The sequence below is a fragment of the Dioscorea cayenensis genome, chromosome 19, assembly GCF_009730915.1.
Source record: "Dioscorea cayenensis subsp. rotundata cultivar TDr96_F1 chromosome 19, TDr96_F1_v2_PseudoChromosome.rev07_lg8_w22 25.fasta, whole genome shotgun sequence".
Lineage (NCBI taxonomy): Eukaryota > Viridiplantae > Streptophyta > Magnoliopsida > Dioscoreales > Dioscoreaceae > Dioscorea > Dioscorea cayenensis.
In genome coordinates this window covers 25602855-25616427 of record NC_052489.1, presented here as the reverse complement: position 1 = coordinate 25616427, position 13573 = coordinate 25602855, and the positions used below count along the sequence as shown (strand labels likewise).

Sequence of the window (13573 nt, the reverse complement as noted above, 5' to 3'; positions counted from 1 at the left end):
CATAATAATACTTTTTTATACATATCTAAAAGATTATTTTGTACAAACTTTGTTAATATAAAAATTAAGATTAATATTAGTAATAATACTATTTGTATAACTCAATTTTTTATATTTGTTTATCATTCTTATATTATTATTATTATTATTATTATTATTTTAATTGTTATTATGAAATTAGATTTAAAAAGGATATTATCGTAATTTCTCAAATTGACAAAGGATACTTTGGTCTTTTCATAAAGATTTAAACATCAAAATTTGTTTTAATAATCCCACCCCTCCAAATGACCCTGATTTGGAGGGGTGGGATATGAGGGGTTTGGAGGGGTGAAACACCCCTCCAAACTCCTCCTCCTCCTCCTCCTCACTCCCCCAACCAAACAACTTTCACACCTCCTAACTCCCCCTCACCCCTCTAAAAACCTGCAACCAAACAAGGTGTTAGCGTTATCTGCAAGCGCATCGAACCAGGAGAGTAGCATACGATTAATATTTAGAACAACGCAATGAGTAGGCAGAATTTTAGCATTAAAAATTCTATCATTTCGTGCAAGCCAAATATTCCAGACTAAAGCTTTGATCACTAAATCCACTGCTACCCTACCGTTAGGCCTCACAGATCCACACCAATCCAGCCACACACTATCCATCGCCCCCGGAGGTTTCGGAATACAAAGCAAACCACAGAAAAAACTCACGAGCGAAAGGACAATGTAGAAACAGATGATCGACAGATTCTGCCGCCGCATGACACATGACACACGTTGCAGTAGGGAGTCTGTTGCAACGCCTAATCTCCAGATTTTCCAATGTCAAAATCTTATTCTTCCAAACGAGCCAACTAAAGATGTTGATCTTCTTGGGGCATTTACTTTTCCAAAAGAAATTAGCAATCTCGCATCTCACACCTCCGTCGTTGAAGAAGTTGTAAAGGAAATTCACGGAGAAGGCCTCATTACCATTAAGTGACCACCTCATTTTGTCCCTCACATCCTGTCCACCAACCCTCCAACTTTCTCGAATTTGGACAATATCCGCCTCCTCGCAAAAGGGTGGCTCCTCAAGCAGATGAGCCAACTCAATGAAAGTAGCGTCCTGCTGGTTGCTATTGCTGAAGTGATCGCGCCACACAAATATAGGGGCTCTACCAACTAAATTCATGCCTTTTTAACTCCTAAGGATAATTAATTAATTTTGTAAATTAAATGTGATAATACCTTATTTTTCATATATGTTGCAAAAAAAAATGAGGTAATTAACTACACTATGAATGGGTATTGTTGACTTTGTTCTTATTCATTACTTTATCCTAAAAATAAAGATAAACAGTAAATCCACAAATTATCTTATTTGAAAATAAAAAAATGATATCCAAATTTTATTTTATTTTAAAAAATATCCAAAGTCATATTATCAACTGATTTTTAAATAAAATAAATTGAACTTTCATCATTTGTTAAACATAAACGCTCTAATTGTTTGGTAAATTTGAAAAGGGATCAACTAAAAGTGTTCACATAATTAAAAAAACACACACACACACTTTGCTATGATATAACTCTATTCCTTACAACATGAGAAGTAACATCATATTATTTGGAATTAATAAATCTGGTTTTTAAAACAAAAAATTAATTTTGTTTCTTTTTTAAAAAAATAAAGATAAAAAAACTTGTCGAAAGCCTGAACAAGCCCATGAAAGTTACATGGGCCAACATATGTCGCCCTGATAGCCACTAACCGGCCCAGAAGAGCCCAATGAAAACACGCATTTTAAAGCATCTTGGACCCTTTGTGAATTTAATATGTATTAGATACTAATTACTTTTAATTTTATTCAGATGTTGATATGATTCAGAAGTCAATTATATAATAATATATTTTCTTTAATGGTGATATTATATTATTTTAGTTGATGGATTCCATAAGATATCTTGAATACTTTCATAATTGAAAATTTTATAAATAAACAGTGAAAATTAATTACGTAAAAATGTCCTTTTATTTAAAAAGATAATGAAGCCACAATCGAAAAGTTTGCTTCATATTTTAAATTTTTTAATTTGGTTCATTATCTATATTTTGCTATTTTTTAATTATTTTGAATTATGAATTCAATTCTATATCTATATGACGCAAATATATATATATATATATATATATATATATATATATATATATATATATATATATATATATATATATGTTTGTTTTGATCTATTTATTAAATATAACAGTTGATGTTACACAATGCAACGTATACTTTTATAGCTAAATTAATATTTTTATTTTTTATTTTAAATTTTATTTTTATTTAATATATTTCTTTAGTCTGTAATTCGCTCTATCCGTATATATATATAGGAAAAAATATTTTGAATATTAACATATGTTAAAAATAATATTAGCCCGCATAAACAGTGGATTGAAATACATTATCTATATATATACCACATTTATGTAAGTGGGTTAGCAAAAGCCAAAAGCACTTAATTAATGAACAAATGTGGCTAAATTTATGCCATGATCTACTATCTTTGTACTTCTTGGTGTGAAATTTATTTTTTTTTATTTTTTTTTATTTGCACTAAACTATGTATACGTATGGTTAAATCTCAGTTGGTGATTTTTAATCATAAAAAATTTTAAAAAAAATATTAAAGAATATAACATTAAGACTTTTCCTAGACGAAGACTAACCTAGTTTAGCCTTTGGCCATTGGCGTAAGAAGTGGTGTTTTGTTTATCATAAACATTACATCTAAGCAAGTACTTACTTTGTCCTTTAACCCAAAATAGTACTAGTTGATCTATATAATATTTTAAAACTATTTTTTTTAATGCAAGTTAAGGAGATGTAATAATTTAATTATTTCACCATGGGCATGAGAGTTGAATCTAATACAACACAAAATATTATTGTTAAATAATACTTGTAATTAAAGATGTTAGATCATTAGTGACACCACAAAGACTTTAACCGAAAATAGTAGTAGTTGATCTATATAATATTTAAAAACTATATAATTTTTTTTAATGCAAGTTAAGGAGATGTGATAATTTAATTATTTCACCATGGGCATGATAGTTGAATCTAATACAACACAAAATATTATTATCAAATAATACTTGTAATTAAAGATGTTGGATCATCAGTGACACCACAAAGAAAACTAAGGCTAATAATTGATGTATTTTAACTATAATTCAAAGTATCATATTCTCTAAGTTTGATATAATCCTCGGCCACGTCTTATAAGTATATTAATAATATTTCTATGATTAAGCATATTTAATAATTCAATTATTGATTCATTTAATTATAAATAATGCAATTATTGATTCATTTATTTATTAAGTCATGGATTGGAAATGGAGACCCGGGTGAGTCAAAAGCTTGCATCAAATCATAATTTTTTTTAGTAGCATTGTAGGTATATTATTATCATTATGATGACGCTTGGATAATGTATAACATCAGTGTTTTTTATAGAAATTATTTGATGAATGAACTATTGATACTGATGGGCTTATTCATTTATTTTAATTATTTTAAATTATCATTAGAGCAGATAAACCAGCAACCAAATGTTCTCCCATATCCAATTGGTAATGATTTTGATGTTGTTTTTAATATTAAGATCTCTTGGTACACTCAAAGCGAAACACAGATATTTTTAAAAAAAGATATTTTATATATATATATATATATAATAAGTGACCTTGACTGATTCTCATGTTGAAAATGATTTAAAATTAATAGTAATTACAAACAGTGAAATCATAATTTTTTTTTTTAAATAAAAGAATTAGTTACAGGGAACATTAGTTATAAAAAAATTACTAGTTTATAACAAACGCCTTATAGATAATAAATATTAAGAATTTTGAGTTCAAATCTCACTGGACATAATTAATCATTGTAACATATTCCTGGTTATAAATGCATATTTGTTATTAAAATCTCATGTTATCTAGTAAAAACACACAGATTGAATGATCAATTTTTAATTCATGCAAATTTCACTGACATATATAGCACCGTATCACTTTCATTTAAAAAAAAAAAAAATACTAGTTTCTCTTTATTTTCGCTGTATCCCCAAACCAAGTACCAAGCACAAATGTAACACAATAATGAATCTAAAAAGTAAAAAATAATCCTATGAGTCTATGACTACCTTTGAACTACCAGAGAATTATTTAGGACAATCAACTATCCATATGCATTATAATACTAATTAATAATAATAAAGGAATCAAAGAACAGTTAGATAGAATACAACTATGACACAATAGGTGCCATGTCCTTGTCTTAATATCTAATCGTTTCATGGTTCGTACTCCCTTGTACAAGTATCTGTGAGCTAGCGTTCTTGTTACATATTATATATTATATCTACCAACGTATGCTGTAATTAGAATTAATATTTTTCATCTTTTTCTGGGGAACATAAAGTGAAGAGTGGGTGGTTTATATATATATATATATATATATATATATAATAAACTAAATATATACTTCATCATTTTTATGTATTTAATTATTTACTAATTTTGGGTAATACAAACAAGGTAATCATTATGGCTATTTATAGTGTTTATAACATATCCCATTATATAAATATTTTAATGATTTATTATTACGAGAACAAAATATTAAAATAAAAATAAAGCCAATAAATGCTGTGTTCTAGTTACAATGTGTTATTTGGGATTACATGAATGTATTATCCTGATGCCATAAAACTAGAAACTCTATAGACTACTTTTAAGAAGTTATTTTTAAAGATAAAAAAAAGTTTAATATTGTGTAATTTTACTTCTCGCATTGAAAGACCGAATTGCTCACTAAGTGATCTCCTGATGCAACTTATGTGAAGCTTATTAGTTTTTTTTGTTAATGTATTTGTTTGTTTGTTTTTGTTTTTGTTTTTATTTTTATTTTTATTTTTTATTTTTTATTTTTGTCTCTTTTGTGTTTTTTCTTTTCATGAATAATGTTTTATCCTCGTTTACTATATAAATTTAAATGGTTCTTAGGTAGTATGTCTTACTTTAAATGTTTGTATAATAATTTTAGGATTTCAATTTTAATACTATGATTAACGATTAATTATAAATATTGAACATGGTGATACACCAAGGTTAATTTGTTTGTTTGTAACAAAAACAACAAATATTGCCAATTAAGGAGTTATCAAATATATGATGTACAATGATACACTAGTTATGATAATTTATCAACCACTTAAAATTTTTATTAATTAGACGAAATGTCACATAGAATTGAATTTTGATTATAGAGTACAATTAATTTTTAATAAATAAAAATCCAATCTCATCTGAAAATGTAAGTAAAAATTTTGAATATAAACATGCTTGAGGAGGTCAACTAATTAGATGAACGTGGTTTAAGTACTGCAATTAATGTCTAATTTAATGACCAAGCACTTGATTGGTTTTGAATTGTATCAATTATGTTTGTAATGTAGGTTTACCAATTATATATTTTTTAAAATTGCATATTTGTTTCATTTTTTCAAACAAACATCACAATCCCAAAATAATGCTGTTGGTTATCCGTCAATTAGAAAAACTACTCAGTAAAGTGTAGTCTGTACAAAATATAAAATAATTAAGATATAGTTTTATTTATGTATATATAGCATTAATTATTTTATGAACATTTATTTGAACCGTTGAATTTCAATCCAATAATTATGCATTGTGTTATAAACAGTATCATTGTGCTTATGTATAATAACACTATCTCTGTTTTATCTTATTTTTTATGTTAACTGTTGATATTTTAATCGCAAATATCTCTTTGATCCGAACTTCTGCAATTGATATTTCTTCCGTGTGTGCGCGCGTACATATATATATATATATATATATTGCCAAATCTATGATAGGAGAATTCTGGATTTTGTTGCTAATAATAAAAATAAAATATATATTTTAATCTTAAAGAAATAAAATTTAATTGAAGAAAATAAGGACCGTCGATGCTTTCAGGCTTTCACTCATACAGTGTCTAGTGTCTACCACTCCCTATCATGGTGGGCCCGAAAACGTACATGATAGTTCCCAGCGGGCCTTAAGTGGGCCGTATTGCCCAATAGTGAAAAAAGGATTTTGTTCTTTTATAGAGAGAGAGAGAGAAAGTTTAAAGGATATATACAATTATTGCAAAAGGACAAGTTCATAGGGTTTATGATTCAGCGTATGAGGCCTCAATGTCAACGAGATATTTAAGTTTTTCATTAACAAGTAGTATATGTATGTATTTATTTATTTTTATTCACCCAATTTTTAGGTGTTATGGCTCCAAACCAGTTCCAATGATGTACAGAAAATTCATTATACAGTTAGATATTTTATAGCGGCCATTTTTTATATATAGAAAAATTTGTAGTTAAAAATCAATGTTATTTAAGTAATCCAAGCTGTTATTTTTTAGCTCAATTCCAGTTAATAAGGTTTTTTTTTTAACTATATTTATTTATTTTATTAATTATATTACAACTGTTATTTGACAAGCAAAGTGTTTTTAAGAATATATAGATCAGTCTAGTTAAGGTTTTATAAATAATTAAGGAAATTATATTTATTTGTGGCTTGTTGAATGGAATCTCTATTAAAAATTTAATTTTGATTAAAAAAAGAAAGAAAGGTTGTTTAGCAAGGATAAGAATGACATCAAAATCTTAATAATTGAGATTTGAGGTAGGCGCATGGCATAACATCCGCATCAAGACAGATGACACGTACGCCATGTTTAGTCACTTGACTAATTCATTTAAAACATGGACACCTTGTTCATAACTTATTATTATTATTATTTTATCATTTATAGTTATTTTTATTTTATTTTATTGGAGTGGTCAGTAACAAGATGAACTTGATTAGGTGCTGCGTGTGGTCAACTATTAAAAATAAAATAAAATAAAAAAGTACTATAATAGGGTTGTATGTATAAGTTTAATTGTGGTTACATGTATTATATTATTATTATTATTATTATTTATTTTTATATTATGTATACCAATAAGATTAAAGTGGATGAATTTAATATAATAAATTGGAGACCCATTCCTTTGGAGCAATACACGCTTTTCCTATAATTAAAAAAAAGTGTTATAAATTATTATTATTATTATTATTATTAAAAAAATTTAATAATTGAGATAATTAATGTTTTATGTAGTTAAACCATTCTCAGTAGTAGGTTACATCGGGAGGAAGCAGCATTAGCGGTCGCATAATGCGTCTCCACAGTTAATGATTTATTTTATTAATAAAGTGCATAAATCGTAATATATAATAAAACAAAAACGAGTGTTTTTTTTTAAAATATATATTTATTTAAAAAGGTTTTTTTAAAAATAAAATTTATAAATAACTAAAACGATTACAAAAGCTACAAACTAGATAAATTTTAAAAAAAAAACTATTTAAAATAAACATTTACTTTTAATAGATTAACTACTAAATTAAATACAGTTTTACTGTTTATTATTATATTTTTTTTATCGAATGTAAAATGCATAACACATCACATATGCTTATTAAAAAACATCAAATCGACTTATAAAAATCTATTTTATTTAAAATAAAAAATAAAAACCTTTTGAATCAAATGGATCAAAAACAAACAAATGTATAAACATCAACTTAAAAGAGCCACAATAAATCAAAATAAAAATGTTTTAATTTTGTTGGACCAAAACAAACCATCACTCTCTCAATGCCGTTTGCCTTTTTTCCTATAATTATATATATATATATATATATATATATATATATAAAAAACACAAAACTCCGTTAGAGAGAGAGAGAAAAAGGAAAGAGAAAGAGTAACGGCAATCTCAAATGGGGCTTTGACCCTATCTCAAGCTGAAGGCCCGCCCCCACTTAAAAAATAAAAATAAAACTCTCTATCCTCGTCACCTATTGTGCATGTGGGTCCCATCTTTCCAAGTGCTCAATTTCCACCATCTTAATTTATTCTTCTCAGCTTCTATGTCTCTCTTTTCCATCCATCAATCCATTCATTCATCCTCTTTCCAATTTCCACATCTCTCTCTCTCTCTCTCTCTCTCTCTCTTTCTTTTGTGATCTCTGCACCACCAAGTTCTATTACCAACCATATTAACACTTGTTAAACCACCTTTCCAACTTTATTTATTTCTAGCTAGTCACAACCCTTTTAGATTTCCAAACTTATACCACTTCTCCTCCAACTCTTCATCATCTTCTTCTTGTTCTTCTCATTGTTTCATTCAATTCAATTCAATTCAATTCAATTCAATGGATTTATCAAAGGGAACACATAGATTCTTCAAGTTCAGAGGCCCACAAGAGTAAAACAGCTCCAAAATTAAGGAAAAAAAGTTTCCCATAACACCCCTTAATTGTCCTCCAAAGAAAATCAATTATATATATACCATTAAAATTGATCCATTACATTTAGCTCCACCACCAGTGACTATTCCTCCCACAAACCCAAACACAAACACAAACACAAACACAAACCCAAACCCACTTAGAAAACAACAAACAAAATTCTCCACACGTACCTTATCACCTTTCTCTTTTCACATCAATGTATCCCATGTGTTTCGACTTCTCTCCTGCTGAAGCCATTCAGATGGCATGGGTTTTGCTCTCCATAGACTACTCCCGTCTCTTTTGGCTTCTCTTCGGCGTCTTCTCCTACGAAAACCACGAAGGGAAACCCAGGATCTACCCCTGATTAATTAGTTTACTGTTATTATTATTATTATTATTATTCTCCTAATCTTCCTCCCCTGCACCTTAATTATTTTCTCCACTTCCTTCTTCTTCTTCTTCTTCTTCTTCTTCTTTTGACTTGACTTATACTATATCTTTCTTTCATATATATATATATATAAGTTATTTATATATGTTTGATATGCGGCGGCCGGGGGAACTTGCCGGCGAGGCAAATGGCTATGTTGAGACAGACCCTTCCGGCCGATATGGACGTGTAAGTTCCTCTCTCTTGTGCTTTCTTTTTTTCTAGTTTTTATTGATTAATTTATTATGATGGTTGGTCAAATGTTGTTATCTTATGTGAATTATTGGGGTTTTTTTTTTTGGGATGGGTGTAAATTGTAAAAGAAAAGGTGGTTGATTTATTGTTCTTTGTATTGGTACTTGGAGCTTCTTTTAATGGTTTGCAGGAGTTTGTAGCTTCGGTGAACAGATGAATTTGTTTTGTGTTTTGATGATCTTGATTTGCAGGTTTTCTTCTGTTTAATTAAATATTGCCAGTGTCACGTTAATGTGATGATATACATACATATATATTTATATAGTATAATATATATTGAAATCTAAGAAGTGAGTATTATATTATACACATAAGATTAGTCTACGTCAAAAGCTTAAATCACAGCTATGGATTACCAAATGATCAGACATGCACCTTTGGCTTTAATTAATATTAAGTGTGTTGTATATCAGTACATCATCATGTGTTTTTATAATCAAAAGTAAACATTCATTGATTATGTATGTTTTGTCCATGATTTGTGAGTTTTCTTTTCATTCCTGTTCTTGTTTTATCTCAATTTGATTTTTTAAATGGGTAGAGAGAATATGCTTTCAATTCTCTAGAAAAACTTTGAGAACAAGTACCTTCTAGTTGGTGAGCATCTGAATTTTTAGATGTTCTTATTTCCAATATTTGGTGCACCATTATTTTCTTTTTTAAGATTCCATTTTGCAAAAAAAAAAAAAGGCTCACTATCTGATTGGTTGAGACTCCGGAAACTTTTCTTTTTTTAAAAGTAAAAATGGTGAATAATTCACAGATAGATCACAATAAATTGACTTCTTTCATCACTTTTTTTTTTCCCTGAGTGATTTATGAAACATATTAAGCTAAAAATTCCTGAAAAATTTCTTTGCATGCCAAGAAAGTTGATGCAAGTGCACTACACTATTTGGGTCCCATTACAAGTTGTTAACCACTAACGTTGGAAATTGAAAGGTTGAGATTAATTTGTAGTTTTTCCTTTTTGGACATTGTAAATATATAAATAATCCTTATTCCTTACTATTAATTTACTATTTCTTTTTGCATGAACAAATGCAAAACATGCAGTTTGATGAGATGCTTGGCAAAGGAGCCATGAAAACAGTATACAGAGCCTTTGATGAATTGCATGGAATTGAAGTTGCATGGAATCAAGCCAAGATATGTGATGTGCTGCGTTCCCCTGATGCATTGCAACGCATGTACTCAGAGGTGCACCTTCTCAGCACACTCCACCATGATTCAATCATCAAATTCCACACTTCATGGATTGATGTAGAGAACCGGACCTTCAATTTCATCACTGAAATGTTCACTTCTGGGACATTAAGAGAGTAAGTTGTTAACATCTTCTTCCTCTTCTTCTTTTAAAATTATCTCAATGAGGGGGAATTAAGTTCATCAATTGATCACTTGTCTTAATTAAGGTATCGGCAAAAATACCGAAGAGTTGATATCAGGGCAGTAAAGAATTGGTCACGCCAAATTCTCCGTGGGCTCGTCTATCTTCATGGTCATGATCCTCCAGTGATTCACAGAGATCTCAAATGTGATAATGTTTTTGTCAATGGGCATCTTGGACAAGTTAAGATCGGTGATCTTGGCCTCGCCGCTGTTCTCCGGGGATCACAGGCTGCTCACAGTGTCATAGGTATGCTATTTATTCATCTATGTATTTGTGCATATACATATCTGTATATATATATGCTACTGCATTGGTTTTAGAGGTATAATGCATTGGCCGTATATACATACACAGGAACACCAGAATTCATGGCCCCTGAGCTCTATGAGGAAGAGTATAATGAGCTTGTAGATATCTACTCTTTTGGGATGTGTGTTTTGGAGATGCTCACTTCTGAATACCCTTATAGTGAGTGCTCAAATCCTGCTCAAATCTACAAGAAAGTAACTTCGGTGAGTATATATGTTAATTTGTTGATCTTTTATCTTTTACTAGTTATTTACAATGGTTTTTAATATGCATTGATCTATTCATGTTAATTAGGGGAAGCTGCCTGATGCTTTCTATAGAATTCAAGATGCAGAGGCCAAGCATTTTATCGGAAGGTGCCTTGAGACTGCATCGAAGAGGTCTCCGGCCAGTGAGCTACTACTTGATCCATTCCTATCATGCGGTGATCAACTTCGGCCTTTGCCAGTGTTAAAGGTGAATTCTGGTGATGAATTTGGACTAAAATCATATGGTCCTAGTACTCCTCCTCATTCGCCGAAAAGGCGTACCGATATGATGATCACCGGGAAAATGAACCCAGAAGATAATACCATCTTTCTCAAAGTGCAGATTGCAGATAAAGATGGTATATATGCTTGCTAATGTTTCATGTTTGTTCATGTATGAAACTTGAGAATAATTCTAATTTTGAATTGTGGTGAGCAGGTAAAGTGAGGAATATATATTTTCCTTTTGACATTCTGAGTGATACTGCAATTGATGTGGCCAATGAGATGGTGAAAGAATTAGAGATCAAAGACAGAGAACCATTAGAAATTGCAGAGATAATTGATAAGGAGATCTCAAACCTGGCTCCAGATTGGAAAGAAGCTCTTGTAAATGAAGAGGAGCACCATGTTTATAGCTATGGAGGTGAAAACCATCCATTCTATTCCATGTCCTCTCCTTCTTCTGCTTCTTCTTCCCATTGCTCAATGCTTGAGCCTGGTCCGTCTTCCCGGCATCGCGAGCATTGCCAAGAAGACTGGTTGAGAGGTATTTGTTGTGATCAAGTTGAGTTCCAGACTGCTACAAACACTTATATCTATGTTTGTTAATTAATTTGAGATGATTTGAGACTATTTTTGTATGCAGATGATCTCTATACAGATGATGACGAAGATGGACAGTCTTGTAAATATTCAAATGTGAGCTATAACTCCGGTGATGAGCTAGACAGTAGTAATCAAAGAGAAGAAAATAAGCCAACCAGGTTTGGCTTGAAAACCTTTGCGATTTTTATTATTATGGTTGTTGTGAATTAACACGGTGTATTTATTTATTTATTTATTTATTTTTAAAATAGGTTTTGTTCAGAAGAAAAACAGAAAATAAGTAGTCCCAGTGAGACTGAATTCCAGAGACAATGCCAGCTTCTGCAGGAGGGCAAAAAGCCAGTGACTGATAGAAAGCGAATGATGAGAAACAGATCTATGATTGATATGCGTAGCCAATTACTGCACAAGAACCTTGTTGAAGAATTGAATAAACGTTTGTTCAAGACGGTTGGAGCAGTCGAAAACATCGGCTTTCGGATGCCGTGGTCTCGGAAAGGATCATCTTCATCGTCACCAAAGAGGGAGGGTAAGAAGCAGGGAAATTCATGGGGGAGAGCTTAGTTAATAACACTCTCTTGTCTGTAAATCATTGCAGGCTTCCTGGTTGACGGTTTGTAAAATTGTGAATATTATTATGAGTATGCCTTTGAGGCATGTTTTTTTTAAGTTTCATGCGCTTGTACTGCAACTTATAAACTGTTAGTTATGAATTGCTTGATGTTTGTCACTGCTGCTTTTGAATTGGTAAAATTTTTAAGTTTTGGGTTGTGGATTTTGTGTCCAAGTGAAGAGTTTCCATATGTCAGAAAAACTTTAGAGAAATAAATAAATATCAAATTTGTTCTTTTGTTGTTGTCTTTTACTATACATTAGTGGTTAGTATCTTCATGATCTTCGCTTTGTTTTAATTTGAAGTGGTTTTATCCACTTTTCATAAATAAATATCAAATCATGTACTATCTATCAATTTTAATTAGCAATGTGCTTGTCACCTTAATTTTTTTCAATTTGACTAAACTTGCATCCAATTGTTGCATTTGATAATTGGTTGAAGGGAAATTTGAAAATTCCCCAGCATATCATGGGTAGAGCCGTAGAGGTATTAAATTGAAGCAAACATCAACGTGGGCTCCAAATCTCTTCCCCACTAAGCTGACCATCTTGCTGTTTTAATTTCAGACTGGCACGCCAATTGCAATGTTGGTACTCGGTCTTACCTAAAAGGTGGTCGCGCCAGACCGGCCTACCAACTCTTGTCCATTATTTAAAAATTTCAAATATAAATAAAATAAAACTTAAAAGTAAACATTGAAATTGAACAGAATAATATAAAAAATGGGAAAAAAAATCAGGCAAGCCAGCTATTGACAGGAGTGCGCTACCATGCCTATTATGATTGAGCAAGAATAATTTTTATAAAATTTAATATAAATACTAATTTTGGATTTAGCTTACTAACTCCGGAGTTAGAAATATTAACCCTAATTTTAAAATTAATATTTGTATTGAATTTCAAATTTCGTAAAATTGTTCGTGATGAATATATCATGTCTTATTATAGTCATTGTTCCTCGTGCCTTGCTGCAGGTTTGACCCAAACCCTACACTGTTCAGAAGGTGGGCCCGATCGCACATGACACACGTGTGCACGTGAATGGTAACAGAGAACACATGCGACCATAAATATTTATGGAATCAAACCATAGC

At 30.4% G+C, this 13573-nt stretch overlaps 1 protein-coding gene across 3 annotated transcripts; it reads left to right on the top strand.

Moving 5' to 3' along the window:
• Window positions 1–8076: 8076 nt before the first annotated feature.
• Window positions 8077–12595, top strand: LOC120283865 (probable serine/threonine-protein kinase WNK5). Of its 3 annotated transcripts, none has more exons than XR_005543393.1 (8): window positions 8077–9019; window positions 10142–10407; window positions 10501–10724; window positions 10833–10990; window positions 11082–11394; window positions 11475–11821; window positions 11919–12021; window positions 12115–12195. XR_005543393.1 is itself a non-coding variant. In XM_039290634.1 (8 exons), exons 1-8 carry the CDS (start codon window positions 8936–8938, stop codon window positions 12425–12427), a joined length of 1791 nt encoding a protein of 596 aa, XP_039146568.1. In that variant the 5' UTR covers window positions 8080–8935; the 3' UTR covers window positions 12428–12595. The 3 variants fall into 3 exon arrangements, 2 of the variants coding, with proteins under 2 accessions (XP_039146568.1, XP_039146567.1); XM_039290634.1 differs by having other exon boundaries at window positions 8080–9019; window positions 11475–11804; window positions 12115–12595; XM_039290633.1 differs by having other exon boundaries at window positions 8081–9019; window positions 11475–11804; window positions 11904–12021; window positions 12115–12595.
• Window positions 12596–13573: the final 978 nt, after the last annotated feature.

Coding starts and splice junctions, on each gene's coding strand:
- LOC120283865 (XM_039290633.1), top strand. CDS start 8,936: ATGTTTGATATGCGGCGGCCGGGGGAACTTGCCGGCGAGGCAAATGGC. Junction 10,991..11,081: donor TCTACAAGAAAGTAACTTCG/GTGAGTATATAT, acceptor CATGTTAATTAG/GGGAAGCTGCCTGATGCTTT. Junction 12,022..12,114: donor GAAGAAAATAAGCCAACCAG/GTTTGGCTTGAA, acceptor TTTTTAAAATAG/GTTTTGTTCAGAAGAAAAAC.